Source organism: Perca flavescens, chromosome 8 (assembly GCF_004354835.1).
Source record: "Perca flavescens isolate YP-PL-M2 chromosome 8, PFLA_1.0, whole genome shotgun sequence".
NCBI lineage: Eukaryota > Metazoa > Chordata > Actinopteri > Perciformes > Percidae > Perca > Perca flavescens.
This window is the reverse complement of record NC_041338.1, coordinates 16,753,764-16,768,384: the sequence shown is the minus strand read 5'-3', so window position 1 is coordinate 16,768,384 and position 14,621 is coordinate 16,753,764. Positions and strand designations below refer to the sequence as shown.

The 14,621-nt window shown below is 39.8% G+C and overlaps 2 protein-coding genes across 3 annotated transcripts in view; both read right to left on the bottom strand.

Annotated features, from left to right (window-relative positions):
- Positions 1 to 14,621, bottom strand: part of ppm1h (protein phosphatase, Mg2+/Mn2+ dependent, 1H) — a 40,497-nt gene that overhangs the window by 6,346 nt on the left and 19,530 nt on the right. For both annotated transcript variants that reach the window (XM_028586226.1, XM_028586227.1), the window contains exons 5-7: positions 14,041 to 14,125; positions 13,696 to 13,814; positions 769 to 832 (exon numbers count right to left, since the gene is read on the bottom strand). In XM_028586226.1, the coding sequence (XP_028442027.1) occupies positions 769 to 832; positions 13,696 to 13,814; positions 14,041 to 14,125 (268 nt within the window). The remainder of the gene's footprint in view (positions 1 to 768; positions 833 to 13,695; positions 13,815 to 14,040; positions 14,126 to 14,621) is intronic.
- LOC114560686 (G2/M phase-specific E3 ubiquitin-protein ligase-like) lies at positions 6,551 to 7,920 on the bottom strand. Its single transcript, XM_028586228.1, has 3 exons — positions 7,627 to 7,920; positions 7,251 to 7,443; positions 6,551 to 6,951 (listed from the first exon to the last, which is right to left on the bottom strand). Exons 1-3 carry the CDS (start codon positions 7,710 to 7,712, stop codon positions 6,928 to 6,930), a joined length of 303 nt encoding a protein of 100 aa, XP_028442029.1. The 5' UTR covers positions 7,713 to 7,920; the 3' UTR covers positions 6,551 to 6,927.

The following is a 14,621-nucleotide window of genomic DNA, read 5'->3' as shown; positions in this document are numbered from 1 at the left end:
CCTCGCTCTATCTAGCCATCCATCTCCACGCCTCACTTCAAAGGGAGAGGACGCGACCGTGGGCACGGCCAACTGTGCAGGGGTAAACCTGAATGTGGTTGCGGGCAGAGATCATTGTGGGGTGACATCTACGCCAGTTATCACTCAAACATAAATCTACTCTCCGTCTGAATTAAATAGAAAACTGGAGAACGCCACAGTGAGAACACATTCAGATCTATCATGTTTCCTCTCTGACCTTATCAATGCAACGAGGACTAAATGCTGCACACCACCACATGTACAGCATCACTCAGGGAAATGTTATGAACAGTGTGCTGAGCTTGACCTTTTCTTTTGTGTTGCGTGTCAAAACATTAAAATGATTATCCTGCAAGTCAGTGTCTTAGCGGCGTTATATTCCAATTAACATATGTCAGTTTTGGACACTTTTCATCTTTCTTTCATCACAACGGGTGGCTCCTAGCTGTCTTAGTGCTTTGGTTTACCTGCTTGGGGGACATAAAAGCACAAATTCCATTAGAGCAGAGATATTTTCTGTGCCATAGGTTAGTGCAGGATGTGAATCGTGGAAAAAAAAAGAGGCCAGGAATGCCTTCCACTTGCTGGCTCCACCACACAGTGACGGATGTGCGTGTGTGTGTGTGTGTGTGTGTGTGTGTGTGTGTGTGTGTGTGTGTGGAGGGGTGGGGGGCCTTTGATTACAGGCGAGGCGCACAAGGCCGTGGGAGTAATTCTGTCAGCAAGCTGCCACCAAGTACTTCTTACCTTCTTTCCTTCGCCGTAGATCAGGGGAAACTTTAGGTCATCATCCTCAATGGTTTTATACGCCCTGCACAGAGGAGAGAGGACACTTTAATGGGTTTTTGGTTTATGGCAGGCAGCATACACGTACCCTAAAGATACATCACCCCGTGCCCCCGCAGGCCCTGCTGATGAGCCGACTGGCACACAGAGAAAGAGTATGCTAGGAGGGGAAAGAGAGACAGGGAGGAAAGAAAATCCACTCAGACATCACACGGAGAACGACACAGCGCCTTAGCATATTTCTCTCCTTTTTTCTCCCTCTACTGATCTTGTAAAAGTCTCCCTAGCGACAAAGAGAGAGACGTCTATGGATGTATGAGACACTCTTGGTTTGCTGTTGGTTTTGTATGACTGTCTGCTGCAGTTTGCTCTGTGTGTGTGTGTGTGTGTGTGTGTGTGTGTGTGTGTGTGTGTGTGTGTGTGTGTGTGTGTGTGTGCTGTTTCACTATACAGTACCAGAAACATTACAGATTTGAGCCATTTTCCAGAAGAGCTGCCAGGACAAAGTTTTCCATTCAAAACCCACACCAGGTGCTACGAAAAGAAAAATCTGGCGTCCATACCTAGATCAAATACCAATTAGAAATACAGGTTATTCTTTATTTTAGCCTTTAGACTGGAGGTAAGGAAGGAAGAAATGTTCATAAAAATGGTTTGAAGTGACTTTAGAATGTTTTTATTGAAGAAGAAAAAAAAAAAAAAAAAAACATTTTAAAAGATAACAGCTTTTAAGAAAAGCTGCTTAAAACAAACATAAAGTGTTGATTTGCAAATATTAAACGACCCAGGCCTGCCCCACACACCTTATCCAATGTATTTCAGCTGCAGCGACGCAGATTAGGAGGGACCAGGATGGCTTTTACATTACTGCTGGTTCCACTCAGAGAGACCATATGTTTCCACCTTAGGCGAGCGCTATACTGCTGCACTCAGCACTTTTTTAACAGTGTGCAGAGCGAGGACTATCAGAGCGAACGCAGCCCACAAACACAGAAATACAGTTTGCAGCCTGAGACTCTTCGGAGCAGTGAGCTGTAACTCTTGTAGAAGAGTTTCCTCACTAATGTTTGCAATATTCATGGTGTGGAAAAACCTCTAAAACAGCAGTTTGATGATGTAAAACTTAAACTGAGCATTAAAAGAGGCACTAATTAAACTGGCAGGTCTCACCCTCTCTATTTATTAAAAGGGAAACACTTCAAACTTATTTAATTTGAGTATTTCACCTTCAAGTGTTAGTTTCCTTAAAAATACTACTACATTGGGACATACTCTTTATGTCATTATTTCAAAGATGTCTTGGATGAACTCCTCAGTGCCTGCTGTCTGGGACAGTCTTCCTCCGGAGACTTGTGTTTACAGCCAATCCATTCTGTCAGACTTGAGATAACGAGTGTGTGACAGAAAGAGAGATAGACACATTAATCCTGTTATGATACCTACTTCCCGATCTGGGACACAGAGTCCAAAAACAGCGAGGAGAGTTGCTCAAGGGCTCTACTGTTTGACCACAACACTGAGCGCTTTCACATTCAAGGCCTGTTTGGCCGCCTGATACGTTGCAGAGTGTGACCGACAGAGAGAGTGAGTGGGGGAGGGGAGAGGAAGAGAGGGATGCAGGGAAGGAGGGGGGTTGTATCATCCTCTCTGCAGGTGACGAGAGACGGGCAGGAGAGGAGTGATGTCATCTCCGCTCGGTGCAAAGATGGGTGATAGAGAAACATTAGGTGTGTTTGTTCAGCATCCTTATCTGCACATTTGTATATATGCTATATACATCCACACGCACACACGCACACACACACGTTAAGGTGACATTGTGCCAGGCCTGTTTCAGCACCGGATGAGTCACACAAATTGGTGCAATTGACAGTTGGGTTCAAATAAACTTTTTGGCCAACCTTGATGGGCTATTTCGTAGATTGAGCGGAGCAAAGCGAGGCTAGAGTTAATGGCAGTGGCCCAACAACTCTACAAATGTAATCTATAGGCATCAGGCGTGTCGTTACAAAGGCATAGTGCAACAAGAAGGGAAGAAAAGAAGAAGAGATGGAGGAGCAGGAGAGGGAGTAAAAATGTATGACAGTGATGAAGGTGTGTGTTAGTCTCTCTCCTCTCACATTCATTGTCTTTAGGATCGGGAGAACAGACACCCTGGTGGGCGTGGGCATTTAAAGGAGACAGCTTGAGCGCCGTTCCTTGTCATTTATCATTGCCCTCCTATGTGGCTTACACACCATCTTTTTTTTTTTTTTTTTTTTTCACATCTTTAAAGTTTACCAACATTTTTCTTCCTAGCATTTTCCTCAACTCTTTTATCTCTATTTCTATCTTTGCAGCTAACATTTCTCTGTCTTTTAAGCAATTTCCTTCTCATTTGTTCTTTCCCCCCCTCTCTCTCTCTCTGTCCTCTCCAGCGCCCCCACCCTCTTCCCCACCTTCCCTCCGCCTGACTGGCTGTGCTTTGCCTTGGTGTTTGGATCACGTCGGACACGGCCGACCGCTCCACATTCATCACTCTGGGACGTCTCGCAAACAAAACCGCCTGCCATCCTGGACAACCGCCACCATTACAGTTTGCAACGCCAAAGTATCCAACTGGCCGAGGGAGGGAGGGGGGAGGTTCAGAAAGCGAGGGAGGAAGACAGAGAGAGGTGGGCTGCAGGCCTGTATGCCTTCATTAGAGTGTGGCCTTGATCATGGATGCCTTTGAGTGAATAGGATGCCAGTGTACACCCACACACGCAAAGCAGCATGTAGGCACTCTGGCTACACACACTGACAGGAGAGTGTACATGTACAGACAGAATGCTGCAGAGATATTAAAAAAAATCCTCTGTACCTATAGAGTGTCTGAACTGCACCTATACAAGATGACACATTTAAGTCACGCACATCAGAGCAATCAGCCATGCCGGCTGACAGGGTCCTAATTTAAGACCCAGACTTAGTGTGGATGAAACAAGCAGAGCTGGTTTATGGGTAGAACCTGATTAAAAATACATCACAGGCAGTCTGCGCTTCGGAGACAGTAAGCAGGCAGACGACAGGCGGAGAGTTCTGGGCCCAATAAGAAACACAGAGGCTGACTGACCTACATTTGCTGAACCGAGCGGCGCCACAAAACACGACTGCATGGAAGAAAACACAATCTCTCCTCAGTCACCTGCACCTACTCCTATATGCATACATGCACGTACATATGAACAGCACATGTTCTACAGGGGGTAGACATAATTAAAACACTTCAAGAACAGAGAACTTCAATATTTAAATAACTTAATAACAAGAGCAAAAACCAGTGGTAGTACGTTCCTCAGTGCAGGTTCTCAAGTACTGTGTTGCAGTACAATTCTGAGGTACTTCTACTTTACTTGAGTATTTCCCTTCAATGCTACTTTAGATTTCCAATCCACTGCAATTCATTATTCAGGAAGAAGGCCCACTACAGTGTATTATATTTGATCATTATTACGGACTCAATGTGTAAGCATTATTTTAATGTTAAAGGTGGTGCTAATTTTAGCTACTTTATATACTGTTGCTTGTTGACTGTGTAACAATGCATCATATTGTACATGGTCCTTTCAGGTTTTGAAATCTTAATCTGCAAAGCAATTACTTACTATAACAAATAAATGTAGTGGAGTAAAAAGTACGATATTTCATTGTGATATGTAGGGGAGTAGAAGTAGCATGAAATTTGAATACTGAAGTCCAAGTACCTCAGAACGATATGTAAATCTTTTACTTACTTTAAGTAAAGATTTGAATACAGAGCTTTTACCTACTGGCAAAAGCTGCTACGCAGGAGTTAGGTGTGCTTCGCCTATGTGTCCTTATCATGAAACACTCTTAATACAAGAAGAAAAAAAAGGGTTAGCATTTTTCTACAGTTCACTTAGAATTTGGGCACTGACAATTTGTTGGCTTTAAACTCACAGTACTGACCGCTAAACCTCTTTGATTGGTGAGAATGCTGCCAATTGGCATTTCACCTGAGTAGCAGTGTTTATAACTTTCTTTAGGGTTAAAGTCCTTGGACACTTTGCTACTTTAAAGAAACGTTGCAGTGTACCCTTGGAGCTGCATATTATCTTCCCTCCCTCAGTTTGTGTGTCTTTGATTCCCTGGTGTCCTCTCCTTTTTTCTCCTCTATATTTTCTCTCCCTTTCACATTTCCATCTGTATCTCAGTCATTATGTACTCTCTCTTTTCTTCCTTCTCACACAATTTTCTTCAATCTCTTTGACCTTTTTTTTACCTCGCTGTCCACAGTTAGATAAAGAGCTGTCCTTGCTTTGCCCATGTATGAGGGGCCGCCAGGGACATTATTCAGAATTACCTCTTGCACACACTACTGAAACGCTCTCACACATACAAGTGAAACGCAATGCTCTCACACATACAAGTGAAATGCTCTTATATATACTACTGAAAGCTCTCACACATACAAGTGAAACGCTCTTATATACACTACTGAAACGCTCTCAAACATACAAGTGAAATGCAACGCTCTCACACATACAAGTGAAATGCTCTTATATACACTACTGAAACGCTCTCACACATACAAGTGAAACGCTCTCATAAACGCTACTGAAACGCTCTCATATACACTACTGAAACGATCTCATAAACACTACTGAAACACTCTCATAAACGCTACTGAAACGCTCTCATACTGAAACGCTTTCATAAATGCTACTGAAACACTCTCATAAACACTACTGAAACGCTCTCATATACACTACTGAAACGCTCTCATAAACGCTACTGAAACGCTCTCATAAATGCTACTGAAACGCTCTCATATACACTACTGAAATGCTCTCATAAACACTACTGAAACGCTCTCATAAATGCTACTGAAACGCTCTCATATACACTACTGAAACGCTCTCATAAACACTACTGAAACGCTCTCATACACGCTACTGAAACGCTCTCATAAACACTACTGAAACGCTCTCATACACGCTACTGAAACGCCCCCTTCAAACGCTACTGAAACGCTCTCATATACACTACTGAAAAACTCGCTTACACGCACAACATTTTGCATAAACTACAAAAAAGCTTTACCAAATACTAGTAAAATAGTGCTCATATAGCTTGCCCTTAAGGGTCAGATGTGATCATGGTAAGGAAAATATAAATGTTGCCTGTTTTATGTTGGAAAGAAGATGATTGAACAGTGTTATTACAGGTATATCAGTACACAACCAAAGGATTGAGAGACTATGGGCAGAACTCAATAGTGTTGTATCTAGACACTTTATAAACATCTTTAACTTCATGGAGGAACAGGGTGTACTGGATTCATTGAATGAACTACATTTATTTTGTCTGCATTATGTTTATTTACAACTATGGCATTGATGAAGAAGGGCCATTACCTGAACTTCAAACCAATAATAATGTTGTAATTCCAGACATAGATGTAACTATTAATGAGACCACAACTAATATTATTCAACAAGTAAACCCACTTGAAAATGATGGGAACCATGGAATAGATGTTTTTTCTTCACTTCTGCACTTTTTTAAGTGAATAACATAGGAGTTATGTTAAGGTTTGTTAAAATGTTTTTCTTCACTTGTGGAGTGTATTCTGTGAATTAAAGTTTTGTTAAAACGTAAAACATTTTATGAAAAATAAATTAACATTTGTTAAAAAGTTTGGTAAAAATATGAAACATGCCGTTAAAATGTAAATGTTTTTAAACATAGGCTGACTGAGTCAACTGAATTGTGGTGAAACTATATAAAATACATAAGTTATATTGCATACGGCATTCAGAAATGAAAAAAATAACTCTTCTTTGAAATTTTTTTTAGAAAACAAACTGAGACAAGCAGAAAGGTAGTGACAAACAGAGAAAGTGAGACACAGACAGAAAAAGTTTTCAGAGCATGACATGTTCATGCCCTGCCAAACCCATATGTGTTTCCTAATGCAAAGTCAAACTTCTCCTTGAACAGTTGGTAAGACACATGTAGTGGCAAGTTGATGCAGTTAACACGTGTTGGCAAGAGGGAACATTGATGTAGAGAAGCCATCATCTCCTTTGTGAATGAACTGGTCAGATGCTCAAGTTTTGAAGGCCAATATCTTCTCTAGTTTGGATGGCCCTTCTTCTTCTATAAAAAGAAAAACATTATCAGTGGTAGTTGGTCCAATTAATATGTATGTGAATTATCTCTAAAACAATTAACATCAGCTGATACTTAATAAATTGTCCAGTAAGAGTATTTCACTTCTCAAAACCAAAGCGTCTAAAATCTGAATGCCTCTTATAGCAATTCATTTATAACAGGTCTTTCATTTTTCAACATTCGCAGGTTGCTTTGTGATAATGTTATGACTACCAAGAGAATAAAATAAAAGGAATGATACTAAAAAAAAACAGATGACCATTGACCATTAAACCATTAATTACCTTCTGCATTTTGGAGATAGTCCCTCCAGAAAGTAACGACCATCTCCTCAGCAGCTCTCTTGTTGCTCCCTTCTGGAGAGAGACGAATGCTGAAAAGATCATCCACAGCTCATAGCAGAACAATGGTCGAAAGCTGTCTGGATGTCGTCGTATTTGGTCCTGAACCCAAAGAGTTTTCACTCCTTCACAGAATCTGTACAAACAACATGGAATAATTGTGCAATCCATAATTAAATTGTACACTGTCAAATTGTCCCTTGGTTTAATACAAACACATTACATTTTGTGAAGCTAGTCTTACACCTTGTTGTTCAATGGTTAAAATTATGACTCCTTTTGAGATTGATCTGACTGTACAACAACTAACACTGAATACCTTTGAAATGGACTTTGAACCCTGTGGATGACCTGAAACATGACAATTTCTTGTACCAGCAGATCCCTGTCTCTTATCGACCGCATAGGCCTCAGACATCCTGCATTGGCCAAGTAGTCAAGCAAAGGTGCATTTGACTTTTCAAGGTCCTCAAGGGTTGTACTTTCAGATACCTAGCATCACAAGAAGCAGCAAGATGGCTTGTTATGGAAGTTTCAGTCATTTAAGTTATTAGTACGAACCCAGACACTAGTGGTCTGCATACTACAGAATGCCTAGAGATCCCCTAACAGTTCATGGCAGTGCAGGTTTTTTTCCAGACATTGCTACAATGCGATAAATAAGAGGGAAAATATGCTTTGCTGTCGACACTTGTCCGTTGAATAGTTGTGGCATTCAAACTACAACATAATATGGAAAAAGTGGGCTGATACTCCTTTTCAAAAGGGAAAACAACAAGAGAACCTTTTAATGTAAACTAATTCAGTATAACATTTAAAATCTATCAACTGACCTTTTTGACTTTTTCCAAGAGTTCTGTGTCACCTATGTCTGAGAGAGGAAGTTTGGTGGTGGACCGCCATGTACCAAGCTCACTGCAATGGCTTTGCCACCAATGTAGTACCAGTCCTCTCTTAGAGCTGCAAAACAATGGCATAAAAGGAAAAACAATATTGATAAATACCACATTTCGGCAAACAAAAACTGGCTCTCAATTAAAGGCCAGGTCTTGAATGATAACCAGGGCCGTGGTTGACACAAACAAATAAAAAGCTAGGTGTAAAAATGAATGGAGAAGTGAGCTGCAATATAATATGCATGCCAAGGATGATGTACATTTCCAATAACTTAATCTAACAAATTAAGCAATATAATTTTGGTTGGTCCAGGGTGAAAAATACTGACTTTTCCTTTTCAGTGTGACTATCCAAATTCAGTCACTGTGGATGCATTTCTTAGCAAAACTGGATTGTATAGTACCATACATGTTCCACAAGATGACGGTAGCCAAATTTCAAGGGCCATGTGGGAATGTTGCAAATCAAAGTTTTGCACAACACATTGCTGCAAATGTTTCATGAAACTGTAGAGGGATTTTAATTGAAAACAGATACAGAAATACCTGATTTTGAATTTATCACATAATGCAGTAACTGTAACAGGGCAAACAGGGGCAGATTAAAACAACGCTTCATACTAAAATATGAGCAAATGTTTATAATAATCATGAAAGTAAGAGGAAAAAAGAGGCATTTACCTGACATCGTCTGGAATGTGCTCACCAAAGCCATCCCTGATGCGTTCTAAAACTTTGTGTAACCATGATTTTGGACCTAACCATGATTTTGGACCTTGTTTGCACACTACTCCCCATGATTGATTAGAGAGTAGTATTACGCCCTTGTTGAAATGGTCATGCTGCTGTGTCCTGACTCTGAAATAAGATTGTAACAATCAGAACACATGAAAACAGCCAGTACAATATGTCATACTGCTATAGGAAATACAATACAAAATACTAACCACCACCCGCTATCAATATTATATAAATAATGGGTAGTGGTTATCAATATCAGTTATATTTAACCCATTAATATTCAGATTTTGGTCAAATATATTCATGTTAACCAATTTTATCACGTCAAGCCCTGAACACTCTTATTTACGTGATTTCTCTCTGAGTCATAAATTTACCATGAAAAACCACATGTCTGCCCTTCCCTTTAACACAGACTCATTAGCTATTGTAGGCTGTGGACAGGGCATGGAAGGTTATAATTTGTCAACTGAGGGGACAATCGCAAGGTCAGAGTTCAGCAGCCACCTTGAAATGGGACTGGTGTTTCTGAGTGACATAAATGTAACGTGAAAAGGGGATATGCAAATGTCATTCCTTTATGCTGAGACATACAGTACAGGCCAAAAGTTTGGACACACCTTCTCATTCAATGTGTTTCTTTATTTTCATGACTATTTACATTGTAGATTCTCACTGAAGGCATCAAAACTATGAATGATCACATATGGAATTATGTACTTAACAAAAAAGTGTGAAATAACTGAAAACATGTCATATTTTAGATTCTTCAAAGTAGCCACACTTTGCTTTTTTGATAACTCTGCAAACCCTTGGTGTTCTCTCAATGAGCTTCATGAGGTAGTCACCTGAAATGGTTTTCACTTCACAGGTGTGCCTTGTCAGTGTTAATTAGTGGAAGTTTTTCCCTTATTAATAAAAAAGCAGTGTGGCTACTTTGAGAAATCTAAAATATAAGACATGTTTTCAGTTATTTCACACTTTTTTGTTAAGTACATAATTCCATATGTGTTCATTCATAGTTTTGATACCTTCAGTGAGAATCTACAATGTAAATAGTCATGAAAATAAATAATATAACGCATTGAATGAGAAGGTGTGTCCAAATTTTTGGACTGTACTGTAGATGAGAAATAAGCTAAGACAAAAAAGGGGGCATACATAAAAAGTAGTTTTATGTATAATCAGTATTTTTTACTAAAGTACGTGACTCAAATACTGATGAAGGATGTATTTAATCACAGCAGTAATATGCAGTGAAGATCATCACTGGTAAATGTATTATTGCTTCGGTGTGGGGCAGAAAATAACAGAGGATTTACAGACTGTAACAGACTGTAACAACAGACAACAGTAACAACAGTCAGTAACATTAGTTTAAGATATGGCACTGTTCAAGTAAACAACTAATATGGTACCAAATAACAACATTAGATTATGCTTGGTGTAACAGCAGTGCAGAAATGATGAAGAAACATTTAGTAGAGGAATGCTGGTGTACAGTGTACCTATCTAGGCCCCCTGCAAGAACTATGCCAAGTTTGCAGTAGATCTGAGACTCATAGGACCCACGGAAACCGGGTATTAGGGTGGTAGTGAGCGCATGTTTGTAGTGGAGACACAAACAGCTTACTGTTTAGCTCACTACCATGCCTTGTTGGGTTGCGTTGGATTAAACAATAATTTAGAAAAAAACTATTTATAATTACCTTTTCCACCTCGTGGCTGATGTCCAAGAGCTGAAGCGTTGCGCACACTCTCTCCGGACTGGAGCTGCAGTTGGCAGTGTCATGCTGCTGTGCTGTCCGGAGGGGGAAAGTGACGCTATGTGACTGTCCAGTGTGTTGCGGCTTGAAGTTGCAACGGTTCTGATGGTCTCCGCTGACGCCAGTACAGTGTGAAGTAACGCTGTTGCCTCGGTTAGGCTGCTTGCAGGCTGTTGGGCAGACAGTGTTTGCGAACAATGTGGCTGACGATCAACACGTGAATCGCGCTGTGAATTGCGCATTTTTGTTGAACGGAAGCCCTTCCGGTTTTACTGAATTTGTCCGGACATGCCTAAAAACCAGAGGGGACGGAGCCTTCTCTGTAGTAGCCCCCAAACTCTGGAAATCCTTCCCACCCCAGATCAATTTATGTAATACAATTGTTAGTTTTAAATCAAATCTGAAGATGCATTTCTACTCTTTTGCTTTTAAATTCCTTTGATTCCTAATGTTTTTTTTTAAGATTCAGAGCTATGAACTGAACTCATCTTTTTCTTATGCTTTTGTATTTACAAACGTTCCATTGTTGTTTTATTCTATGTTACTTTATTTGATTCTACTTTTGCCAAAATATATTCATGGTACCTTGTATACTTGATTATGTATCTTTAAGGTATACTGTTTATGCCCTCCCTGCTCTACCTGTAAAGCACTTTGGGTAAACTGTTGTTCATTTAAATGTGCTATAAAATGACTTGACTTGACTTTTGATAAAATAACAAAAAGGTCCACCTTTTGACAGATTAACTTGTTAGTTTAATACTTATTGGCTAAAATGTGTGTCAAAAAAGCGGTGTCAAAATAAGTAATTTCATTGGTTACATTTTCTTGTCGTGACCTGCTAATTTTAATATTCAAATGAGCCATGTGTTGATTCGCCATAACACGCGCTCACCGCTGTCAATCAAGCTCTCTGCGACAGAGAACGTAACGTTAACTAACGTCGGTTGTTGGACTGAAATTCTGAAAATGCTCATACTTGTATGTATAGGCAAAGCCTATACATCTGAAACAGAAGGTGCTGTATTTTTTTTACCCTTTATCTATCCAGATAAAAACATTAAGAACAGTTTCTGTATGATGTTTATTAGACCTATGTAATCTGAGTTGGAAGGGCACGTTGTCATAAGCTGTATCTTGTATATTTATTATTAGCTATGTGGTATGTGTATGCACATTTATGTAATCAAGTGGAAAAGATAAAATAAGATATTCCTATATTTGTCCCAAAATGGGAAAAGTCCAGTGTTACAGCAGCAAAGTGGATAGAGAAAAAAACAGTATAACAAAACAGTAAGAGTAGGACAATAATAAATAACAAATAAAAACACTATGTACAAGAGAAAAAACAGTAAGAATCCACAAACAATAAATAACACAAATAGTAGCATCAGCAGCAGTTGCACATAGGCAATATATTGCACAGTGAATATGGAATGGTATTGCACAGTAGTTATTGCACATTGTTATTATATATAAATATTATATATATTAATTAATTATTATTATTGATGCCGAGCCACCATAGTGTCCCGGTGGAAGCAGCATTAAAACATGAAAAATATATATATGAAAGCATTTCACTTGTATGTGTGAGAGCTTTTTAGTAGCGTTTATGAGAGCGTTTCAGTAGCATTTATAAGCGCGTTTCAGTATTGCGCGTGAGAGCGTTTCAGTAGCGTTTATGAGAGCGTTTCAGTAGTGTATATGAGAGAGTTTCAGTAGCGGTTATGAGAGCATTTCAGTAGTGTATATGAGAGCGTTTCAGTAGTGTTTATGAGAGCGTTTCAGTAGTGTTTATGAGAGCGTTTCAGTAGCGTTTATGAGAGCGTTTCAGTAGCGTTTATGAGAGCGTTTCAGTAGCGTTTATGAGAGCATTTCAGTAGTGTTTATAAGAGCGTTTCAGTAGTGTTTATAAGAGCGTTTCAGTAGTGTATATGAGAGCGTTTCAGTAGTGTTTATGAGAGTGTTTCAGTAGCATTTATGAGAACGTTTCAGTAGCGTTTATGAGAGCATTTCAGTAGTGTTTATGAGAGTGTTTCAGTAGCGTTTATGAGAGCATTTCAGTAGTGTTTATGAGAGCGTTTCAGTAGCGTTTATGAGAGCGTTTCAGTAGCGTTTAGGAGAGCGTTTCAGTAGTGTTTATGAGAGCATTTCAGTAGCGTTATGAGAGCATTTCAGTATTGCGCGTGAGAGCGTTTTAGTAGTGTTTATGAGAGCGTTTCACTTGTATGTGTGAGAGCGTTTCAGTAGTGTTTATGAGAGCGTTTCAGTATTGCGCGTGAGAGGGTTTCAGTAGTATATATAAGAGCGTTTCACTTGTATGTGTGAGAGCTTTTCAGTAGTCTATATAAGAGCATTTCACTTGTATGTGTGAGAGCATTGCGTTTCATTTGTATGTGTGAGAGTGTTTCAGTAGTGTGTGCGAGAGGTAATTCTGAATAATGTCCCTGACGGCCCCTCATACCCACGTATTATTACCCACGTATTCACACACACACACACACACACACACACACACACACACACACGTCAAGGCCACCTTCTGGCCTTCTTCTGACAGGGAAGGTTTGAATGACTTTTTTACAATACTGCACACTCAATAGGATGGAGATTGCGGTTATTGGCTATTTTTGGGGTATATCATAGGAAATCACTCAAACGTAGATAATGTCTCAAAATAATTAATTCGGCAAGGCATAATTATATGAGGCTTGGGAAGCAGAAATTATTTTGACTCTCTCAGAGGGCTCATGAATGGATCTGACCAGATACACGGTGTAAGGATGTAAATAATTGAACAGTATTTCAACAAATGTGTTAAATAAATTAGCAGGAAGGCAGAGGAGAAACACACACTGAATCAGCAAAATTGGGGAACACAACTGTGGTATCCTCACAGTTTGCATGCTGTGTAACATGCATTGCATTTGACATTAAAAGATTGATTCAATCAGTCAAAAATCAATAAATCAGTTAACCCACCATCCCGACATGGTGAAGTCACGGTACAGCATCCTCTTCCCCACTTCCTTTCTCTGGACTCTCCTCGGGAATTCCAGATGTGTAAACTCGTTTCCTAATAAGTGGGGCTGCATATAGGCCTTTGATATGAAAAGAGAAAAAAAAAAAACATAAAAAAGAAGAAGATTGACATACCCAGGGGATAGGAAAAACAATTCCATAGTCTATTAAGCTGGCAAAGAGAGCAGGCAGTGTAAGAGAGACAGAGCTAAGCATAGCCGGTGTCTCAACGGGAGGGGAGGTCAGCTCTGCTAATATCTGACAGCTGTGCTTGCTAGAAAGGAGCCGAGAAAGGTTCTTTCTTACCAGGAACTGCAGTCGCTGTCTCTCTGACTCCGGTGTGAACTCTGCTGACATGGGGACGACTTCCCCTGTCCGGATAATGATAGCCCTGAGGGAGAGGAGCAGACAAAACAAAACTGTGTTTATGTAAGCTTGAACACTGTTGCTCCTGCTGGCTGCGGGGCACGAGAAGGTGAGCGTGTGCGTCATCGCAAAGGTACGCTTTTCGTGCACAGGAGCAGGGCTGAACGATTAATCGTTTTCAAATCAAAATTTGAAAGAAAGCGATACGCTAATCGCGAAGACCGCGATTAATCAAATGTTAAATATTTAGTTGAATGTTTTGGTGTAACATTTGCTTCAACATTTTTCCTTCATTTTCCCCTTTATATTATTATATTTAATGTTGTTTCATAAGATAAATGCTGAAATAATGTCACATATCACATATTGTTTACAGAAATTTCCTATTTTCAGTGGATCTTTCATTTATTTTTGGTTACTATATTTAAATTGTAGAGGGTGCAATATGGAGCAAAAAATAATAATCGCGAATCGAATCGTGATCGCAATATCTGGCAGGAAAATCGCAAATAGATTTTTTC